A 22,478-nucleotide genomic window follows, 5' to 3' on the forward strand; every position below is an offset into this window, starting at 1 on the left:
CAGATTCTGACAAGGGCATTAAATATGAAGAGAAACAAAGAAATCAAGAAAAATTGTTAATAAAAATCAAAGATGAGGGCTTCCCTTGAAGGGAATTGGTTGAGAGTCCGCCTGCCGATGCAGTGGACACGGGTTCATGCCCCGGTCCGGGAGGATCCCACATGCTGCGGAGCGGCTGGGCCCGTGAGCCATGGCCTCTGAGCCTGCGTGTCCGGAGGCTGTGCTCCGCAGCGGGAGAGGCCACAGCAGTGAGAGGCCCGCGTATCGCAAAAAAAAAAAAAAAAAAAAAAATCAGAGGTGTAATAGAGAAGCCAAAATATTTTATAAATGTCAGAGATCTTAAGATTGACATGCATATTTCAGCAATCTAAAGTAATATCCGCCCCATAGCTGATTCACTTTGTTATAAAGCAGAAACTAACACACCATTGTAAAGCAATTACACTCCAGTAAAGATGTTTAAAAATAAATAAATAAAGTAATACCCCAAATTAGTGAACTCATCTTTATGGCAGATTTGTGATGAGAAACTTAGGCTTTATTTTATCAATACTTTAAGCCATAAGGTGATATGCAGATGTAAATTTCTGAAAATAGTGTTTGGACAAAGTGGTAACTGTGCAAATTTATTTTTAAATAGTTAAGATTTATACAATGAATTCAAATATTAGAAGAGTACTGGTAATTCAACGAAAATTTTTGTGTGCATGTGCTAAGCATTAGAGATAACAGTTTGAAAGTCAATTGTATATCTTTATAGATTTGAGAATTTCAAACCCAAGGGTATCCATTATTTGATTCAAGGGACAATGCAGCTAGTCTCAAGTTTCTACTACCTAATTTTTTTAAAGGAGGGGAAAATGGATTATCTAATTTTCTAGAATGCAGTATTAGTAGGGCCAGTTATTTTTAGAATTTCATTGAATCACAGATTTTGAAGAGCTGCTAAGGTATTTGGAAGAAATACAATTTAGACAAGATGCATGGATTTTAATGCATATGAGTCATGCTTTTATTTCTGTGACTGCCTTTGAAGTGCCGACCTTGGGATGTCTGTAAATTACAAACATCTGCTTTTCAGTGTGGCAATTTGAAGAGGAACTGATTGTGCTGAAAGGTGAACTCTGTTACCCAAAGGACATGGTATCCCTGGAATTTGCAAGATGTATGTGTGAATTCCAGAAAAATCCTGAAATATTTAACTCTTTGGCCAATGTGGTCTAAACCAATTTGTTTTCATGAATCTAATAAGATTGAAGCTAATAGTCAACATCAGTTAATGTAAACCAACAAGATTGATATGCACTCTAACAGCATATATCCCATAGTACCCAAGAATGATTCTGTTTTATCCTGCCTGTTTACACTCAGTTAATTTACATGTTTTTGTTATAAAGTGATAAAGAAGTTAACACCTTTACAAATATATTTCAGAATAACAGTGTTTAAACTGCATGCGAAAATTTGAGGACTTTGTTTGCAATTCAGATGGCTGACCAAAGTATGAGCTATACGCGACGTATATCAGCATGATGTAAGATAATGGTTCAAACCACAGATCACATCCTGTTTATTGGTGGGTGGTGAAATCGTTTTAGTAAATCACTGTCAACACTTTTTTTTTTAGTGAAATGCAAAAGAAAATAAGAATAATGAAACTTTTGTTTTATAGAACTTTTCACTCATTTTTGTGCATATGCATGTATGCATATACTGTGTCATGATGTAAAATATAGTTCTTACTCTGGGTTACAATTGAAAAATTTTGAAAGCTGGTACTACTAAGCAGTGTTCTAGCCAGCAGCATCCTTTCAGTTGCATGAAATACTGTACTATGATTCTGGTGTTCTGAAGATTCACTTTGTAAACGTCTCAAAAGTGGGATTAACTTTTCAGTAAAATCATACTTGGAAAGCCTTAGTTAACATCACTGAGAGGACCCTCAAATGAAGAAGCAGCGAAAGCAAAATGTAGGTTATCGGCTACATGGGGAAAAGTGTACAGATCATTGAAATGGCAGACATGATTCTCTTCAGAGAAAGTCCAGTCAAAACATGGTGTAACAGTACCCTTAAGTAAAGAGCACATTAACGTGGACCATCCTGAGTCCAACAGACTTCATGTGCAGGAATTCTCATGTTGGAGAAGGTGGAAAATAAAGCAGCTGACTGCTGTATGATAATGACAGACAGAATTGCTTTGTTTCATGACTAAGCATGCAGTCCTCAGCAACTATTTACAGTTTTGTAGCAATGCAAGGTACTTGGCAGAACCATTTTTTAACCACTGGAAAGCATCTCCTTTTTCTTTATTTCTTCTGAAAAGTTTCATCTTGATGTCAGCATTTTAAATTATCTGCCACTTTTCAGGAACCTAATCATTGTTTAAATAAATAAATGATATTTTTCATTGTTAAGTGACAAGGCCAAGAATCATGCACCATCATTCAAAAAGTGAACAACTTTTTGGATTACTTTTGTATTGCTAGTAAAAGGAATCCACATTTTTGGCAAATTGACCATTCCTTACAATTGTTATGAATAAAAAATGTGTGCAGCTGCACATTTAGGTGTTTCTGATCATGGGGCTTACTGTTGATAAAGCACAGATGCCTCTTACCTAGATATGCAAACTGAGGCCCAAAGAAGTGATGTGCTGGCCCAAGGTCATGCAGCTCATCTGTGTATTAATCCTCTAGGTGATCAAAGACAAATAAATGGCCTTTATATGGCCATCACTAGTCTCATTAGTACAGTGCCAGGTACATAGTAGGCTATCAGCGAATGTTTCTGAAATGAGTGCACCAGCCAATATAATGTTAAATTTCAACACTTCATACTCAAGCCATTTTCCTGAACTTGTGGACTATTTAAGTTTTATCAGCTGTGATTTTACTTTTCTGGAGTTCACTGAGTTTTCGTGAACCATTTTGACAAATGTTACCAGTAGTTAGTTTATAAACCAATGTATCAGCTGTTCTAAATTAAAAATTAAGATTACCAATTTGCTTAGTTTTTGCTGCACCTGTCCTACTGGTAGTGCCATTTCTCTCTCTGCTCTTCGCCCTTAGCCAGAAAGAAGTTCCCAGCTCACTAGAACAGATTGCCATCCCTCCCACAAATAAGCACGGCCTTACATATTTGGCAGCATTGAAGAGGCTCCCTTCAAAAAGCTGAGTTAGAAGCTTCTTCCAGAACTCCTGTGAGTTAGTGGTATGTTTACTGCAACAGACCTTTCATCATTGTCTTCATTAAACCTGGTCCTTGTCTGGTAGGAAGGAGTGGAGAGAACCATTCTTTCACCGACTTCATCAGTGGCTTATTAAAGCCACTCATTTATATTAATCAGCATGCAGATTAGGGCTCATCTGGGTTGTGTGTGCCCAGGTGGTGGGTGAGTAGATTCACCCCTTATTTGGCCACTGCTTCTGCTCCCCGTGTTCTTCAGAGGTTGCTTCTCCAAGGAGGCTGCCAACCTGGAAGTTCTGGCTGGGTGCTGAGGACTCTACCTGGAACCAGATAGCGCTTAAACCCAGTTTGTAAATGATAAAGTGCTTTACAAATGTTAGATATTATTGGCCTCTATGGGAGAGCGCTACTCCTTTACCAGTCCTTCTCTATCTCACCTTGGTAATGTAGGTAAATCTTCCTTCTTTAAAAGCAACTCTCAAATACTTTGTGCTCCATTTGTATGAAGAGGAACGGAAGAGTGAAGCTAACCACTCTGGTTACCATTAGCAGGCTATTCAGCATCCTTTATCTATAAAAGTATTTTTCTGTAAAATATTTTCACTGACAATATAGTTTTTGTGGCTTAAAAAAAAAATCTTGACAATATCCCTTCAAATGCCAAAGCACTTTGAAAAGAACATATTTACACTAAATCTGTCTTTTGTTCCTCCCAAGATGTATATTAGAATTAATTTTCCCTCAAGGGTGTTTTACCTTTGCTACTGCTTCATGCGTTGCTATTTGTTCCTGGGGATTGGGGGGGAGTGCAATAGATTCGTGTGTAATTAATGCCATCAGAACTGCAGATGCGTGCACACACATGACTGTTTCCTTTGCTAGCAGCTGTTAAGAGTACTAAAGACTGAGGGGCTGTGGGTTCATTTGCCTCCCAACTAGAGTGATGGATCACACGTTGTCCTTTCATTCCACACTGTAGTAAAAAATGTCATTAAAGTAACCTTCCCAGGGCAAGTTTTTGAAAGACGATTATAAATCTGTAGTAGCCTCCACAGTTTGAGTATACCAAGCAAATTAAGTACATAGCAACCTTTTAAAAGTGAATTAAAATACAACTGTACTACCTCATGACATCAACTCAGCTTATGCTGACTTGAGTTTCAGTTGGGCCACATTAGTTTATAATTAACATTTTTCTAAAGATTTAGTTGCATTTTACTTTAAATTTAGTATAGGCGCTCCTTTGCTCAAACAGAAATGGTCTGGTTTACTAGTGAAGCATGTACAACTCTGTTGAGTCTATTCCATCTGTCAAATGCTGACTGACAGTACTCCTGAATCACATTTATTGAGAAAGGCACAAGTTTTCTGCACAGAATGCTTATCACCACTTACAGATCTTATTTTTGCTAATCAAGAGACTATTGATTGCTATATTCCATAAATCAATTTGTAGACACAGCTTAGCTTGAAGCCTTTCTGAGACTGAAACAGGGTATGCTTCTTCCCGTCCCAACCCCCTAGAAGTAGGTTTATTTTATCTGATTATGAAAGCAAGCTAATAAAAGGAGAGAAAATATAGTACATTATATACTAAGCAGTTATACATTTAAGCAATTCAGAAAAGTTGAAGAAAAAATTTTAATTAAAAACATCTAGAATCTTACCACTTACAGATTATCATTATTATCAATATTTTGCTGTTTCAGACTTTTTTCTCAGCATATATGAACACATAGATTGACCTCATTTTTGTTTTAAAAATACCTATCATGTTGTTCTGTTTTGTACCCAGCTTTTCTTTTTCGTTTCCTTAAGAATATGTTATAGACATCTTTGTATAGCAGTAAGTGAGGATGTCTTTTGGCCATTTGGTCATTACCACCTCCTACTTCTCTCAATTTCTAATTTTTAAGTTGAGAATTTTATTATAATTATAATATATAATTATATAATATAAAATTAATATATATTATATATTTATATATAATTAATTATATTATGTATAATTATATTAATATATAATTATAATTTTATTATATAATAATTACAACATCTTTTGTAAGGGTATGCATCACTTTAGTTTTTCAGTTTAAAAAAAAATCACTGAATTTTAGTTACCCTTGCCAAAAGATAAAGAAGGAAGCAATTACATATTCCCTTGCAGTTGGTAAAATTTGTCCTGTAAATTAACCATTTAAGAAATTCATTCCATAGGTCAGTTATATTGGATCTGTAATTGTGCTAAGGTTCAGACAGATCTGAATACTACCTATTCCTTATCTTTGATGAGAGGGTAGTGATTAAAATGGGAGAGGTAACAGAGATTGTTTGCTTGAGAACAGCAATTTGATGTCCACTTCCTTTCCTATGCAACCTCCTCTCTGGTAGCCAAAAACGAGGTGGCACGAGAAACCAGCTCATAACACTGACATTGTGAATGGTTACGACTTCTGGCTCACTGAAATCTAAGGTGTTACTTAAAAGATTGGGAGATAGTGTATGACATTGCTGTATCGTTAAACACGACACAAATCAAAGAAAAAAGCATATTTGCATTTGCATGTACAGGTAAGCAATTCTGCTATTCTCACAACCTCCAGAAATGCAGAAATGAAGAAACATCTCCTATTTGATTACTCTCTAGGCAGGTAAACTAAACTTTATAATAGTGTTGGTGACAGTCATATAATCTGAAATAATGTTTCAGGATGCAACAAGTCAGTGTTACAGAGACCTCTGATTTTGGTTAAAATAGTCTTTTCATGTGTTCTGTTGTTGAATTAAACCCCACTTTTTCTAGTAGAAAGTGTTTGCTTGCCCCCCTGGGCTTGGAACAGAAGTCCTTGGTCTTTCTCTGGAGCACCAAAAAGTCTGGGACGGGGACTCTTAGTCTCAGACAGTCTGGCAGTTGAGCTCTAGATTCTCTTCTGGCTGACGTTATCCTTGCTACCGTTTTAGGTTGCTTGAACAAATCATTCCTCAGTAATCTGAGGGAAGGGAGGAGCTCATTAAGCAAGTGCTTTCTTTTTTTTTTTTTTTTTTTAATTTATCTTTTGGCTACATTGGGTTTTTGTTGCTATACATGGACTTTTCTCTAGTTGCGGCAAGCAGGGGCTACTCTTCATTGCAGTGCGCGGGCCTCTCTCATTGCAGTGGCTTCTCTTATTGAGGAGCATGGGCTCTAGGTGCGCAGGCTTCATTAGTTGCAGCACACAGGCCCAGTAGTTGTGGCACGTGGGCCCTAGAGCATGCGGGCTTCAGTAGTTGTGGCGTGCGGGCTCAGTAGTTGTGGCTCACAGGCTCTAGAGCGCAGGCTCAATAGTTGTGGCGCACGGGCTTAGTTGCTCCGCGGCATGTGGGATCTTCCTGGACCAGCGCTCAAACCCGTGTCCCCTGCATTGGCAGGTGGATTCTTAACCACTGAGCCACCAGGGAAGTCCCAGTAGGTGCCTTCTTGTATTTAAGTACAGTAGTTATCTAAACAGGTGAATGCCTGTGATAGTAAACCATGTGATGAAAAAAAAAGATGAGATCATTAAATGGTCTTGTTAACATATGTATGGGCTGTTAGCCCTGTGGTCTTCCTAGAAATATTTGCAATTTTAAAGGAGGATAATACTTAAACACATCTCTTTTTGGTATAATTTTAAAAGTAAACACTTCAGGCAGTGGAAAGATATTTAAGTGTGTGCTGGATAAGTCACTTTTGCCTGGGACATATTCAACTCCCCTAGGCTAGACTGCTTTTTATACTCTCTTGCCTTCCTGGACTTGTTAACCTAAGGAAGTCCAGAGCTTTTTCCTTGATGGTTGCTGTTGGCAGTGGAGGTGTATTCTGCTTAAGCAAGGATGGCCGTTTGGAAGTACAGGTCATTTATAAATTATAAACTTGTAAGTACAGATCTACATATATTTGCTAATTGCATTAACAGAAAAAGAATTGGAGAATAAAAAGGTTTTGTTGCTTCTTCCTGGTCTGGAATTTCAGGGAAATAAAGGAACACTCTGTTTATCCAAAACCAGATCCATTGTTAAAATTAGTGTCGGACTTTCTTTTTGTAAATCCCTCTTCACTTTACCAGTGCTGGTCTCAGACCTCAAACTGTTTCAAAACCATAACATTTCTTAGTGACTGATTGATCTGTATTATGTGTCCAGCCATCAGAGGGATCTTGGGATGTTGCTTGTGTAAACTGTAATCCAATCTGATGCTGTGCATTTAGTTACAGTCTTTCATAGACCTATTGGCAATACTCTATCCTCCTGGATTTGGGAATAGAGCTTATCTGATACCTTCAGGGGGGAAAAAATCCATTCATTTTTCTCTCTTTCCCCACTTAAATAACTCAACACATCTGGTAACACTGTAGGATCATTGTCCTCGCAGTTCCTCTGCAGCTCATATTGCTACAATATTTCTTAAGTATTTGGTTACCTAAAGGGCAATGCGATTAAAAAAAAAAAAAAGACTTTGTATAGGTCTTACAAATTAACCCATCTGCAGAGCTAGAAAAAAATAATCCCTTTAATCAGCAAAATTTCCATATCGGCAGCCTTGTGTGTGTTGTGCAGGATGCATGTAAATATAAGTTTGGAGATAAATGCTTATGTGTTAAAATTTTAAAGCATATCTTTCTAAAAATTCATGTCATTTGCCTCTAAGAAAATGTTTATTAAATCCAAGGTACCTGAGATTGAAGTATCTTGTTGTTTGGGTCTGTATCCTTTGGCTTAATAATGTCTTCAATTACAAGAATGATAAAAGCTGAAACAAAATCCTTTAATTCAGTCAAAACTGAGCTAAATTTTAGGAAGCAAAGAGTGGAAATCTGATACAGGACTGCATAACATAGGAAGTTAAGTATATAAGATACTAAGACTTCTTAAGAAGCGGGTAGGGTTGCCTTGAGGAATTCTTGTTTGAAATGGCTGCACTGAACATTATAATAAATACCACTGTTTTATCCTCTTGAATTAAGATGGTTTATGCAAACAACTCTAAATTGTACAGTAGTTCCAAAGAGACCATTTACTATTTTCTGCTTGTTTTACATTCTGGAACAAGTTCAAAGCTTTTGATTTTGTTTGATTTTTTTTAATAGCCTGGGCCTTGAAAATAATACAGGTTTGATGATACAATTTCAATATTACAGTTCTGTAAAAATTTTCAGTGTTTATGGTACATTTGACCCAGGGGCCCTACACCAAATATATCCACAGTGCATTTTTAGTACAACAGAATGAACACGTTGGAAAGGTTGCTTTTCTCTCTGTATTACGTATGAAAATTAGCATTGTGATGCCTCCCAGAATGGGGATATTGAAAAAGTATCCACCTGACAGAAATAAACATTCAGCAAATAAATTGGGTTAAGATTTCATTAGTTATCTGAGGGACTTCCCTGGTAGCGCAGTGGTTAAGAATCCGCCTGCCAATGCAGGGCACACGAGTTCGATCCCTCGTCCGGGAAGATCCCGTGGAGCAGCTAAGCCCATGTCCCACAACTACTGAGCCTGCACCCTAGAGCCCGCGTGCCACAACTACTGAAGCCCGCGCACCTAGAGCCCGTGCAACACAACAAGAGAAGCCACCACAATGAGAAGACCACGCACCACAACGAAGAGTAGCCCCCTTTAGCCGCAACTAGAGAAAGCCCACGCGCAGCAATGGAGACCCAAAGCAGCCAAAAATAAATTAATTTTTAAAAAATTTTCATTAGTTATCTGAAATTTAAGCTTATGTTCAATATGGCTATTACTGGATTTTCACATATATTAAATGCTATGCTTACAAGATTTTTTTTTTTTTGCTTGAATTATGACCGGAAATATTGGATCACAGCTCTAATATCCAGGTGGGCAATGCCATTTGCCAGGATCTTTGCACATAACCCCATTTTTTTTTCTATCAAGCAGAATACTGCCTTGCTACTAAGCCTTGTGAAGCATTCTGAGGTAAAAATAGGAATACATTTTTTTAATTGTCTCTTTTGATTTTTTTCTTCTTTTTTAGGTTGTGGAACTTTTAGCAAGTGCTCTTATGGATTTGGTACAAGGAGTATACCATGAAAATTCTACTTCAGCAAAGGTAAAGATTTGGTAGTCATTATAAAATGTTAGGTTAAAAACCCTCGTGGCAAAAGTAGAATTGACAAGCAAAAATATCATTCTTGTTTTGTGTTTAAATTGTTCGTGACATTTTTTTAGATTAGTGTTTTGGCTACAAATTCATGGTCATATGCTTTGCACATAGCAGATTTAGCCAATTAAAACAACCTCTTATCCTCTGGCTGGATTCAAAGTCTGTTCAATCTGCAGCAGCCCAGAAGACACCAGGATGCTTCTGGCTGGAAGGTAGCACTGTCAAAAAGGCAGGCAGGCTGGAGAAGCAGCTCACGCTGAGGTGGCTGGACCCAGCCTTTCCTCAGAAGAAGGGGCTTTCCATGTCCCAAAAGAGTGGACATGGTCCCAGGAAGGTGACTGTTGGGGGCATGAGGGAGGAATGTCTTTTATATCCAAGAACCAGAATTTACTGCATTATTAAATTCTCTGTGATAAGACGTAAGATGATTGCACAGTTGGATTATTTTGATTAATTTTATAGATCTAGAATTAAGGATTTTTGACTCATTTAGCAGGACATCTCAAAAAGGGTTACGTTTTATTTCCTTAAAATGCAGTTATTTCATTTCAGCAGGATATTGAATGTGAAGCAATTGCTTCATTGACCACCACCATCAGTTAACATGTTATAAAATATTATAAGGGACTCCTATATAAGTGTTTCATTCTAACTTCTTAAGCTTCTGCATTAGCAAGATTTCACTCACTGCAAATTAGAAAAAAAATATGTATGCACATCTTAAGCTTTTTGACATTTCCATGTGAAAAAAGAAAGACAAATTTTACTCGAAGTGAAACATAGGGCATGAGCAACTTGGATATGAAATTTAAAAGTATAACCCAGGGATTCTGGATGGTTCAGAGAGTGGTTAGTGAAATATGAAGAATTATACCTTGAACATCTGCTATCATTTGGTTCAGGGAACCATAGTTCCTGGCAGGCATATCAAACTTCACCTAAGCAGCATAGTGCTGTGTGGGGACCTGGCAGGGTATATGACCACAGTAGACCCCCTTTCCTGTGTTTTTCAAAAACATACCATAGGGCTTCCCTGGTGGCACAGTGGTTGAGAGTCCGCCTGCCGATGCAGGGGACACGGGTTCGTGCCCCGGTCCGAGAAGATCCCACATGCAGCGGAGCAGCTGGCCCCGTGAGCCATGGCCGCTGAGCCTGCGCGTCCGGAGCCTATGCTCCGCAACGGGAGAGGCCACAACAGTGAGAGGCCCGCGTACCGCAAAAAACAAACAAAACAAAACAAAACAAAAACATACCATAGTTCTCTACCATGGCTGAAGGTTAATAGGAGATTGTAAAATGGAGGACTCCTGGTCTAGTTCCACTTATAAAAAGACCCCTTGTATATAGTATGATGAAGACGATGGTAGGTAAGCAAATAACACTGTGGTAAGTAATTCACCTGTTTCTTCCTTAAAGTCTTCACAGTAATCCTGCTAGCAGAGACTGCTGCTCTCCCCATTTTACATCTGTGAAAACTGAGGCTTAGAAAAGATTAATGTGCCCATAGTCATACAACTTGTTAGTTGAGATTGAACTTCAGACCTCAGGCTCTTAACCTCTCATTCACTGCCTCTGTAACCTTAATGAAACCTGATTTGCTAGCATGCCTCTGCCATACCTGAGATCCTACCATATATGATGATTACAGTGACCTCTTCTGGCAGCTGAAGCATTGTTTCCCCCCCGGGATATTTCTAAGGTGTTCAGTTTAGTTCCATATAAGATATTAATGTTTTATAGTTAAATATCTGTTAAGTTTTAAGTGAAAGTGTTATTGTTGATTTTAAGGTTCTTGACTTATTCACTCTTATCATTTGTCCACTATAATTACTCCAGTTTATTAATAATTTTGTGAATATTTGTTAAGTACTTTTTATATTTCAAGCAGACCTACTAGCAACAACAATAAAAATGCTTAGCACTTCACAGTTTGCTTATACTTTCTACATAATCACCTATGAAAAGGGTGACATTTGTTGGTACCCATTTTATAGAGGAAAAGCCTAAAATTCAGAGATGACAAATGCCAAGAAAGCATAGTGTCTGGAAATTGTTAATGCATGTTTGACAGTGACATGATCTAAACCCAGGTTTTTTGACTCCAAGTCCTATATAATCTCTTTCTTCCTAGGAAAGAGAAGAGAGGCAGCAGCAGAGTCTTTGAAGGACTGTTGATCATACATGAACCATCACTTAGCAAGCACCAGTTGCTGACTTTGATTATCTAATTTAAGTTTTACTCAAAAGACTCTAGCAATGCTTTGTCATCTGCCCTCTTTCCCCACCACCTTCCCAAACACAGTCCTTTCAAACACTTGAGAACTTTTTTAAGCAGTTACATTTCTGAATATAGCCAAACCATTTAAAGAGCTGTTCTTTTTTTATAACGGAAACAAAAATGCATAGTTGAACTGAAGCAGTGGGAGTGCTTCTTGATGCCTTCATTTGCTCTTTAGGTCCAATTTAGGTTAACCACATTTCCCTTCCTAACCAGAAAAATTCTGAGCTTTTTTTTTTCCCCTTCTGCGTGTGCTTGCCATTACAGTGGCTGTTCAGAATCTGGTTTTTCTAACTTGGCCCAGGAATCATTTCAGAGACAGAGAGAGCACTGCCCCCCACATGGAGTGCCTTCAAGGTTTTCATGTTCTGACAAGATTGGGAAGCAGCCACAAGTGGAGGTCATGTGGGAAGTGAGTTGCACAACCTCCGTAGCCTGGGGCCAATTCAGTACACAAAAGAATTGCTTTGTGATTTAAAATAAGCTGCAAACCATTTCATCTCTCCAGGGATAAGAGGATACAATAGTGGTCTGTTTTCTATATGGCTACTTACTACAGTGATGGAGAAGCTGGGTAGTATAAAAATAGCTTTCTGTGGAGTAGTATCTCTGTGACTAGGGTAGATGCATTAAAGCAAATGGAGGGGAATCGTAACTGAATATGTTAGAAATCACCTTCTCTAGAAGTTTGTAGAGTAATTACCTAATCCTCCTTAAAACTATGAAAATGTATGTGACTTATGTTAGTAATACTTAACAGATTGTACGTAAATTGGGATTCAGTGTTATTTAGGAAATTCATCCTTGTTCTGTCCATTGAAAAATAACATTTTTATTTTTGCATTTGCTAGTTTGCGAACCATTTCTTCCTTGAAATAAAAATTAGCCATTGTGCTTTCTTTAGTGTTTATATCTCCCTTCACTTTACCTGCTTTTTCTTTTTTTGTTAGCTAATTGAAGAAAGAAGCACATCAGATAGAAAAAATGCACTTTAAATGGTCGTTTGCCATCCTAAGAGTTCCCTAGTCATCGTATTCATATTACCGTGCATGCTAAATATTTTACATTTTAGCAAAATTTGCTTTGAATCCATAGGTCATTATATCTAAAATCTTTTTTTTTTTTTTTTTTTGCTGTACGCGGGCCTCTCACTGTTGTGGCCTCTCCCATTGCAGAGCACAGGCTCCAGACGCGCAGGCCCAGCGACCATGGCTCACGGGCCCAGCGCTCCACGGCATGTGGGATCTTCCCGGACCGGGGCACGAACCCGCGTCCCCTGCATCGGCAGGCGGACTCTCAACCACTGTGCCACCAGGGAAGCCCTATCTAAAATCTTTTTAACACAATTATCTTATTATTATAACTTGTTTTCTAATTAGAAAAGTAAATACATGTTCATTAAATAAAAATTGAAAGTACAGAAAAGGTCAAGAGGAAAATAAAAATTATTTTATATAAGCCATCCCCCAGAAATGAATCATGATTACATTCTAGTGTATTTCCTTCTAGAGTTCATTCTATATTTCTCCCATTTTTGAGTTATTATTGTACATATAATTTTTCATCCTGATTTACTCTCCAGGATAGTCATTTTTGTTATTAAAAGTCTTCAAAAATATTTAATGGCTGTTTAATATTTCTTCATACTACTGTACTATAATTTACTGAACCAGTCCACAGTTTTTGGACACTTGTGGTTTTTTTTTTTTTAACTAATTTAAACAATATTGTGATGAACATTTTAGTGTACATAACTTTGCTCTATTTCATACTATTTGCTAAAAAAGAAAAATCTGAAAGTGAGATCCTTGAATTAAAAAAGTAAGAATATTTTCATTATATCCCTATGCAGAAAAGGACTACTGTCCTTAGAAAAACAGCTTGTAAGGTTGGCCTTGGATTTTAGGGATGTTTCCACCGTTCTCTAACTGATAAGGGCAGTTCACTGTACCTAAATTGTCTCTGCAAACAATGTTATTTATACTGATCACCCGCTTTCTTTCTGGGAGTCTGGAATTTCGGTACATCCTAGGCAGTGGTTGCCTACATACCAATTCCAACAAAAACTCTGAAAACTGAGTCTCCAGTGAATATCCCTGCTAGACAGCATTTCACATATGTTCTCATACATGTTAATTCTTGGAGGAATTAATCACATCCTGTGTGACTCCACTGGTAGAGGAAGGATTCTTAGAAGCTTACACCTGGTTTCCTCCAGACTTCATCTCTGCACCTTTTTCCTTTGCTGGTTTTACTTTGTATCCTTTTGCTGTAATAAACTACACCTGTGAGTTCAACTATATGCTAAGTCCTGTGTATCCTCCTCACAAACCATCAAACCTGGGGGTGATCTTGGGGATCCCAACACACTCTTTTTCTGATTTTTTATTGTTTATTTCCCATCCACTCCTGCTCCCTCCTTAGGAGTCTAATCAAGGTCCTCTGTAAGGCATGAGTCTTCAACCCATGTTGGTGTTGAGATGGATAACAGCAGACTTCTTCCCTATTTTCAGAGGTTCTGCTTATGTTAGCTTGGTCCCAGTTTCAGGAAAGTGAGAGGGTTTTAAAGAGAATCCAGTTGTCTTGGAAAAGAACTGATTTTAACAGAGTCACTGAAATTGTAAAGATCCGTTCTATTTTTTTCTAAACACATTATATTTCCAGTAGATTATTCTCTTATGAGGAATATCATTGTTTTTGTGGGGCAAGATAACTTCTATCCACTTATTTGTTTTATCTTTTTCTTTTTTTTAAAGATTTTTTTGATGTGGACCATTTTTTTAATATAAATTTATTTATTTATTTATTGGTTATTTATGGCAGCACTGGGTCTTCGTTGCTGTGCGCGGGATTTCTCTAGTTGCAGCGAGCAGGGGCTACTCTTCATTGAGGTGTGCGGGCTTCTCATTGTGGTGGCTTTTCGTTGCGGAGCACAGGCTCTAGGCACGTGGGCTCAGTAGTTGTGGCACACGGGCTTTGTTGCTCCACGACATGTGGGATCTTCCTGGACCAGGGATTGAACCCATGTCCCCTGCATTGGCAGGGGGATTCATAACCACTGCACCACCAGGGAAGTCTCTATGTGGACCATTTTTAAAGTCTTTATTGAATTTGTCACAATATTGCTTCTGTCTTATGTTTTGGTTTTTTGGCCGTGAGGCATATATGATCATAGCTCCTGACCAGGGATTGAACCTGCACCCCCTGCACTGGAAGGCAAAGTCTTAACCACTGGACGTCCACGGGAAGTCCCTGTTTTATCTTTATGTTTATCTTTTTTTTTTGGCTCTCATGCAGCTTTCAAGTAAAACAAAAATAAGATAATTCAGTCCACTAGGAAGTTATGGATTATGTCCTATCTGCAAAGCCCTATGCCACCATCTATAATATAATAAAAAAATGAGCAAGCTGAGTTTTTCCCATTGAGAAATATAACAGGAGGGACTTGTGAACAAAAATTACATCTGGCTGGGAAAATCAGAAAAGATATTATGGAGAATGTGATATTTGAGACAGACATTTAAGGATAGGAAGAATGTCTACTGATGGCATCCTTGAGGAGAAGGATGGCATTTCAAGCAGAAGAAACAGCATGATCAAAAGTAGGGAAGCATACGTAAGATCAGGGCTTTCTCCATGTTAGAATAAAGGAATAGTGAGAAGACTGGAAAAGTAGGTTTTGTCATATGCAAGAAGACTCATAATGCTGGAATGTAGAGCTAATATCCTTTTTAGTAATTGAGATAAGAGAGAGAATGAAGGTTTTTAAACACAGTAATTACACGATCATATTAACCTTCGGGGAAGTTAATTCAGCGTGGCTTACAGGAGATTGGAGGGAAATGAGAACAGTTAGAAAGCCAAAATAATGATGAAGGTCAGAGGTGCTCTTCTCGCACTTCGATGTGGTTGGCCCCTTCTTGATATTCATATCTCTACATCGGTATCATCTTCTCAGAGAGATTACCCACCCCCAATCTAAAGTAGCCACCCTACTTAATTCTCTTTATCTTAATCACAATAGCCACCATCTGATGTTTTTCTTATTGTTTACTTTCAGTCTCCTCCTACAGGAATATAAACTCCATGGGAGGAAGGATTTTGTTTACCATAGTAATCCCAATATCAGCACGGTGCCTAGCACATTAGTAGTAGCCCAAAAATATTTGTTAAATTAATGATATAGAAAGGCCTAGAGTGCTTGGAATGGAAGATTTTTCTCATTTTTCTGACAGCTTTATTGATGTAAGTCAGTTGCAGATATTTAAAGTACACTATCTGATATGTTTTGATATATGTGTGCACCAGTAAAGCTATCATCACAATCAAGATAATAAATATATACATCACTCCTTGCTGCAAAAGCAGTGGATCCCCCAAACTCAGTGTTCGTTAGCTGTAATATAAGTCCACTGAAGGCATAGCATCCGTCTGAGCCCCTTGCATTGCCCCTGCAGGATTTGGGGTAAAGGGTAACCAACACAAATATGCTAATGCACATGATTCTTCCCATGCCATAAATAATAAAGTCCTTTATCTCTGAACCAGGAGTCTTATGTCTTCTGTCAGCATCCACAAAACAGCAAAACAGTAACAGACTAACTCACTAGGTTGTATGTATGTAGGATAAAAGCAAATCCCAGATCCAACAACTAGACCCTCCAGTATAATGTTGAAGTGGTGAGAATGGACATCCTTGCTTTCCTCCTGATGCTAGGAAGAAAACATTCAATATTTGACCACTATTAAGTATGATGTTAGCTGCAGGTTTTGGTTTTGGTTTTGGTTTTGGTTTTGGTTTTGATAGAGGCTCCTGATTAGTGAATATGTTCCCTTATATTCGTAATTTCCTGAGGGTTTTTTTACCAGAAATTAATGTTAGGTTTTGACCATTTTTATTTCTGGAGCTACTGAGGTGATCATATATATATATGTATATATGTATATATATATTTTTTTAGTTTTCTTCTCTTTTGAGATTTTCTTTTTTAGTCTCTTAATATGGTGACTTAATTGATTGATTTTCAAATGTTAAATCAGCCTTGCATTCCTGGAATAAACCTCACTTGATCATGATGCAGTCACCCTTTTCTATATTGTTGGATTTGATACTCTAAAATTTTGTTAATGTTTACATTTTTATTCGTGAGGAATAAGGTGTGTTATTTTCAGTTCTTTGTAATGTCTTTGTCTTTTGTCAATATCAAGATAATGCTGGCCTCAAAATGAATTGGGAAGTATTTCCTCTTTGATTTTTTGAAAGATTTTGTGTAGAATTAGTACTGTTTCTTCCTTACCTATTTGATAGAATTCACTAATGAAACCATCTGGATCTTTCTTTATGGGAAAGTTTTTTTGTTTTTTTTTTTCCTACTACAAATTTAGTTGCTTAAAAGTATCATACTATTTAGGTTATGTATTTCTTCGTGAGTAGATTTTGGTAGTTTGTTCGCTGCAATGAAACACTATTTAATTTAAGTTGTCAAATTTATTGGCCTAAAGTTCTTCATATTATTCCCATATTATCCTTTTAATATCTGTAGAATTTGCAGTAATGTCACTTCTCTCATTTCTGATACTGGTAATTTGTATCTTCTCTCTAATTTTCCTAGAGGCTTAACAATATTATTGATTTCAGAGCACCAGCTTTTGGTTTCATTGACTTTATTTTTTCTCCTTTCTTTTACATTGATTTTTCACTCTGATTTTTACAATCTCTTTTCTTTTGATTGCTTTGGTTTTATTTCCTCTTCTATTTTTATTCTTTTAAGCTGAAATCATGTATTTGAACTCTGATTTCTTTTCTAATATGGTATTTAGTGCAATGAATTTCCATCTAAGTCCTACTTTAGTGGCATCCCACAAATTTCCATTATGTTGTTTTTCATTTCCATTCAGTTCAAGCCACTTACTAATTTCTCTTTTCCCTAGACTCATGGATTATTTTACAGTTTGTTATTTAGTTTCCAAATATTTGGGGATTTTACAGATGTCTTTCTGTTATTGATTTATAATACCATTGTGACTAGGGAACTTTTTTTTTTTTTTTTTTTTGCGGTACGCAGGCCTCTCACTGTTGTGGCCTCTCCCGTTGCGGAGCACAGGCTCCAGACACGCAGGCTTAGTGGCCATGGCTCACGGGCCCAGCCACTCCTCGGCATGTGGGGTCTTCCCGGACTGGGGCATGAACCCGTGTCTCCTGCATCGGCAGGCGGACTCTCAACCACTGCGCCACCAGGGAAGCCCCGGGAACATTTTATATGGTTTGAATTATTTTAAATTTATTGAGAGTTGTTTTATGGCCCAGATATGAACTATCCCAGTAAATGTTTTATATTCACTTAAAAAGAATATGTAGATGACATGATACTATACATAGAGAATCCTAAAGATGCCAACAGAAAACTACTTGAGCTAATCAATGAATTTGGTAAAGTAGCAGGATACAAAATTAATGCACAGAAATGTCTTGCATTCCTATACACTAATGAAGAAAAATCTAAAAGTGAAATTAAGAAAACACTCCCATTTACCATTGCAACAAAAAGGATAAAATATCTAGGAATAAACCTACCTAAGGAGATAAAAGACCTGTATGCAGAAAATTATAAGACACTGATGAAAGAAATTAAAGATGATACAAATAGATGGAGACATATACCATGTTCTTGGATTGGAAGAATCAACATTGTGAAAATGACTATACCACCCAAAGCAATCTACAGAGTCAATGCAATCCCTTTCAAACTACCACTGGCATTTTTCACAGAACTAGAAAAAAATATTTCACAATTTGTATGGAAACACAAAAGACCCTGAATAGCCAAAGCAATCTTGAGAAAGAAAAACGGAGCTGGAGGAATCAGACTCCCTGACTTCAAACTATACTACAAAGCTACAGTAATCAAGACGGTACGGTACTGGCACAAAAACAGAAATATAGATCAATGGAACAGGACAGAAAGCCCAGAGATAAACCCACACACATATGGTCACCTTATCTTTGATAAAGGAGGCAAGAATATACAGTGGAGAAAAGACAGCCTCTTCAGTAAGTGGTGCTGGGAAAACTGGACAGCTACATGTAAAATAATGAAATCAGAACACTCCCTAACACCATACACAAAAATAAACTCAAAATGGATTAAAGACCTAAATGTAAGGGAAGATACTATACAACTCTTAGAGGAAAACATGGGGAGAACACTGTATGACATAAATCACAGCAAGATCCTTTTTGACCCACCTCCTAGAGAAATGGAAGTAAAAACAAAAATAAACAAATGGGACCTAATGAAACTTCAAAGCTTTTGCACAGCAAAGGAAACCATAAACAAGACTAAAAAACAGCCCTCAGAATGGGAGAAAATATTTGCAAATGAAGCAACTGACAAAGGATTAATCTCCAAAATTTACAAGCAGTTCATGCAGCTCAATATCAAAAAAACAAACAACCCAATCCAAAAATGGGCAGAAGACCTAAATATACGTTTCTCCAAAGAAGATATACAGATTGTCAACAAACACATGAAAGAATGCTCAACATCATTAATGATTAGAGAAATGCAATTCAAAAGTACAATGATATATCATCTCACACCAGTCAGAATGGCCATCATCAAAAAATCTACAAACAGTAAATGCTGGAGAGGGTGTGGAGAAAAGGGAACCCTCTTGCACTGTTGGTGGGAATGTAAATTGATACAGCCACTATGGAGAACAGTATGAAGGTTCCTTAAAAAACTAAAAATAGAATTACCATATGATCCAGCAATCCCACTACTGGGCATATACCCAGAGAAAACCACAATTCAAAAAGACACATGCACCCCAATGTTCATTGCAGCTCTGTTTACAATAGCCAGGACATGGAACCAACCTAAGTGTCCATCAACAGATTAATGGATAAAGAAGATGTGGCACATACATACAATGGAATATTACTCAGCCATAAAAAGAAACGAAATTGAGCTATTTGTAGTGAGGTGGATGGACCTAGAGTCTGTCATACAGAGTGAAGTAAGTCAGAAAGAGAAAAACAAATACCTTATGCTAACACATATATATGGAATCTAAAAAAAAAAGGTCATGAAGAACCTAGGGGCAAGACAGGAATAAAGACACAGACCTACTAGAGAATGGACTTGAGGATATGGCGAGAGGGAAGGGTAAGCTGGGGCAAAGTGAGAGAGTGACATGGACATATATACACTACCCAATGTAAAATAGATAGCTAGTGGGAAGCAGCTGCATAGCACAGGGAGATCAGCTCGGTGCTTTGTGAGCACCTAGAGGGGTGGGATAGCGAGGGTGGGAGGGAGGGAGACGCAAGAGGGTAGGTCTATGGGGATATGTATCTGTATAACTGATTCACTTTTATATAAAGCAGAAACTCACACACCATTGTAAAGCAATTATACTCCAATAAAGATGTTAGAAAAAAAAGAATATGTATTCTGCTATTATTTCTTAGAGTGTTCTATAAATACCAATTAAGTCAATTTGATAGTATCATTAAAGTCTTTTATATTTGTTATTATTTTCATTCTGCTTATTCTGTCAGTTACTGACAGAAAGGTGTTAAAGTCTCTGACTGTGACTGTGGATTTTTCTATTTCTTCCTGCAGTTCTAATTTTTCCTTCATGTATCTTGAAGCTTTGCTTTAGGTACATTAACCTTTAGGATTAATATATTATTTTTAGGATCATTATGTTATCTTGACGATTCATCCCTTTATTGTTAACTGACTTTGTAATCTCTGGTAATAGTCTTTATATTTTTTCAATATGTACTTAATCTGATATTAATATAACAACTCTATCCTTTTGATTAAAATTATCATGGTATATATATATATATATGTATATATTTCCATCCTTTTACTTTTTATATATTTAAAATGAGCTTCTTGTATGAAGGATTTTGCTCTTTTATCCAGTATGACAATCTCTACCTTTTAATTTGTGCATTTAGATCATTTACACCAGATGCATTTATTAGTATGGTTCAGTTTAAATCTATAATACCATCTTGTTATTTATTTATTTGTCTCATTTTTTCTTTCTTCCTTTTTCTTCTTTTTTTGCCTTCTCTTAGATTATTTTACATGATGCTATTTTTTCTCCTTTTTTAACTTATTAACTATAAATCTTTGATGCATTTTTTTAGTGGTTGCTATTGAGTTTATAATATATATATCTTTAACTTATCACAGTCTACCTTCAAGTGATAGTATACCTTTACTTATAGTATAAGAATCTTACGAAAGTTTATTTCTGTTTCTTCCCTCCCAGGTTCTGTGTTATCATTGTCATACATTTTACTTCCATATATATTAAAAATCCCACAATAAATTATTATTTTTGCTTTAAACATTCAATTATATTTTCAGGTGATTTCATTTTTTAAGTCTTTTATATTTACCCACATGGTTACTATCTTCAGTGCTTTTCATTTCTTTATGTTGATCCAAATTTCCTTGTGGTATTTTTTTATTTCTTCCTAAAAGATTTCTTTTAACATTGCTTATAGTGCAGGCCTGCTGGTGATTAATTCTTTCAGCTTTCGTGTGTCTGAAAAAGTCTTTATTTCAACCTTGCTTTTGAAAGGTATATTCACTGGATATAGAATTCAAGATTGATTATTTTTTTCTTTCAATGTTTTAAAGATATTGCTTCATGGTCTTTTCACTTACATTGTATCCAACAAGAAAGCTGCTGTTATTCTTATCTTTGTTCCTCTGTACATAGCATGTCTAAATTTCTCTGGCTGTTTTTCTGATTTTCTTTTTACCACTGGTTTTGAGCAATTGGATTATGATGCCTTAGTGTCATTTTTTTTTCTTTCTGTTTCTTGTGCTTGTGATTCATTGAGCTTCTTGGATCTGTGACTTTATTGTTTTTATCAAATTTTGGAAAATTTTGGTCATTATTTCTTTAAATATTTTTTTGATCTTTCCTCCTTTCTCCTCTATCACAGGGACACCAGGCTGCTTGAAGTTATCGCAGAGCCCACTGTGCTGTAGTCTTTTTTTTTCCCATATTTTTCTCTCTGCATTTCATTTTGGATAATTTCTGTTGGTGTGCATTCAAGTTCACCAATTTATATCTTCCATGTTTCTACTTAACATACTCAATGTTTCTTCTAGCTCTCCTAGACCATATGGAATACAGTTATGAAAACTGTTTTAATATCCCTATCTACTAACTCTATCATCTGTGTCATTTCTAAGTTGATTTCAATTGACTGATTTTATTCCTCATTATACATTGTATTTTCCTGCCCCCCCTTTTTTTTTTTTTTTTGCATGCTTGGTTATTTTTGATTGGGTGCCAGACACTGTGAATTTTATTTTGTGGATGCTAGATATTTTTGTGTCTCTATAAATATTCTTGAGCTTTCTTCTGGAATGCAGTTAAATTACTGGAAACAGTTTGATCCTTTCAGGTCTTACCTTTAAGCTTTGTTACTCAGGACCAGAGTGGCATTTAGTCTAGGGCTAATTTTCCCCACTGCTAAGGCAAACCCTTCCGAGTACTTTACTGATACCCTGTGCATTATGAGTTTTCCCCCTCCATCTGGTGGGAACAGGAACTATTCCCAGCCCTGTGTGAGCTCTAGGGATTGTTCCCTCCATACGTTCTGAATGATTCTTTCCCCAGACTTTGGTAGTTTCTTTGCACCCATGCACTGGGAATACTCAGCTAAAGACTTTCAAGAGACCCTCTATACCCCTCCAGAGCTTTGTGCAGCTCTCTTTTCTTGAGTACTCTCCTGTGAACTCTGGCGCCTAACTCAAACCCCTTTGTGCTCTCTAGACATCCAGGTCCATCTCCTCAACTCAAGGAAACTATTAAGGCTCTAGTG

At 36.9% G+C, this 22,478-nt stretch overlaps 1 protein-coding gene across 7 annotated transcripts in view; it reads left to right on the top strand.

The window, feature by feature from the left end:
• Positions 1–22,478, top strand: part of PDSS2 (decaprenyl diphosphate synthase subunit 2) — a 263,347-nt gene that overhangs the window by 161,857 nt on the left and 79,012 nt on the right. For all 7 annotated transcript variants that reach the window (XR_010933790.1, XM_067702441.1, XM_067702440.1 and 4 more), the window contains one exon: positions 9,205–9,279. Coding sequence is in view for 6 of the 7 variants with exons in the window: in XM_067702441.1 (XP_067558542.1) it covers positions 9,205–9,279 (75 nt within the window). In the remaining variant the exon portion in view is untranslated. The remainder of the gene's footprint in view (positions 1–9,204; positions 9,280–22,478) is intronic.

Source organism: Pseudorca crassidens, chromosome 13 (assembly GCF_039906515.1).
Source record: "Pseudorca crassidens isolate mPseCra1 chromosome 13, mPseCra1.hap1, whole genome shotgun sequence".
In the NCBI taxonomy this organism is placed as follows: Eukaryota; Metazoa; Chordata; class Mammalia; order Artiodactyla; family Delphinidae; genus Pseudorca; species Pseudorca crassidens.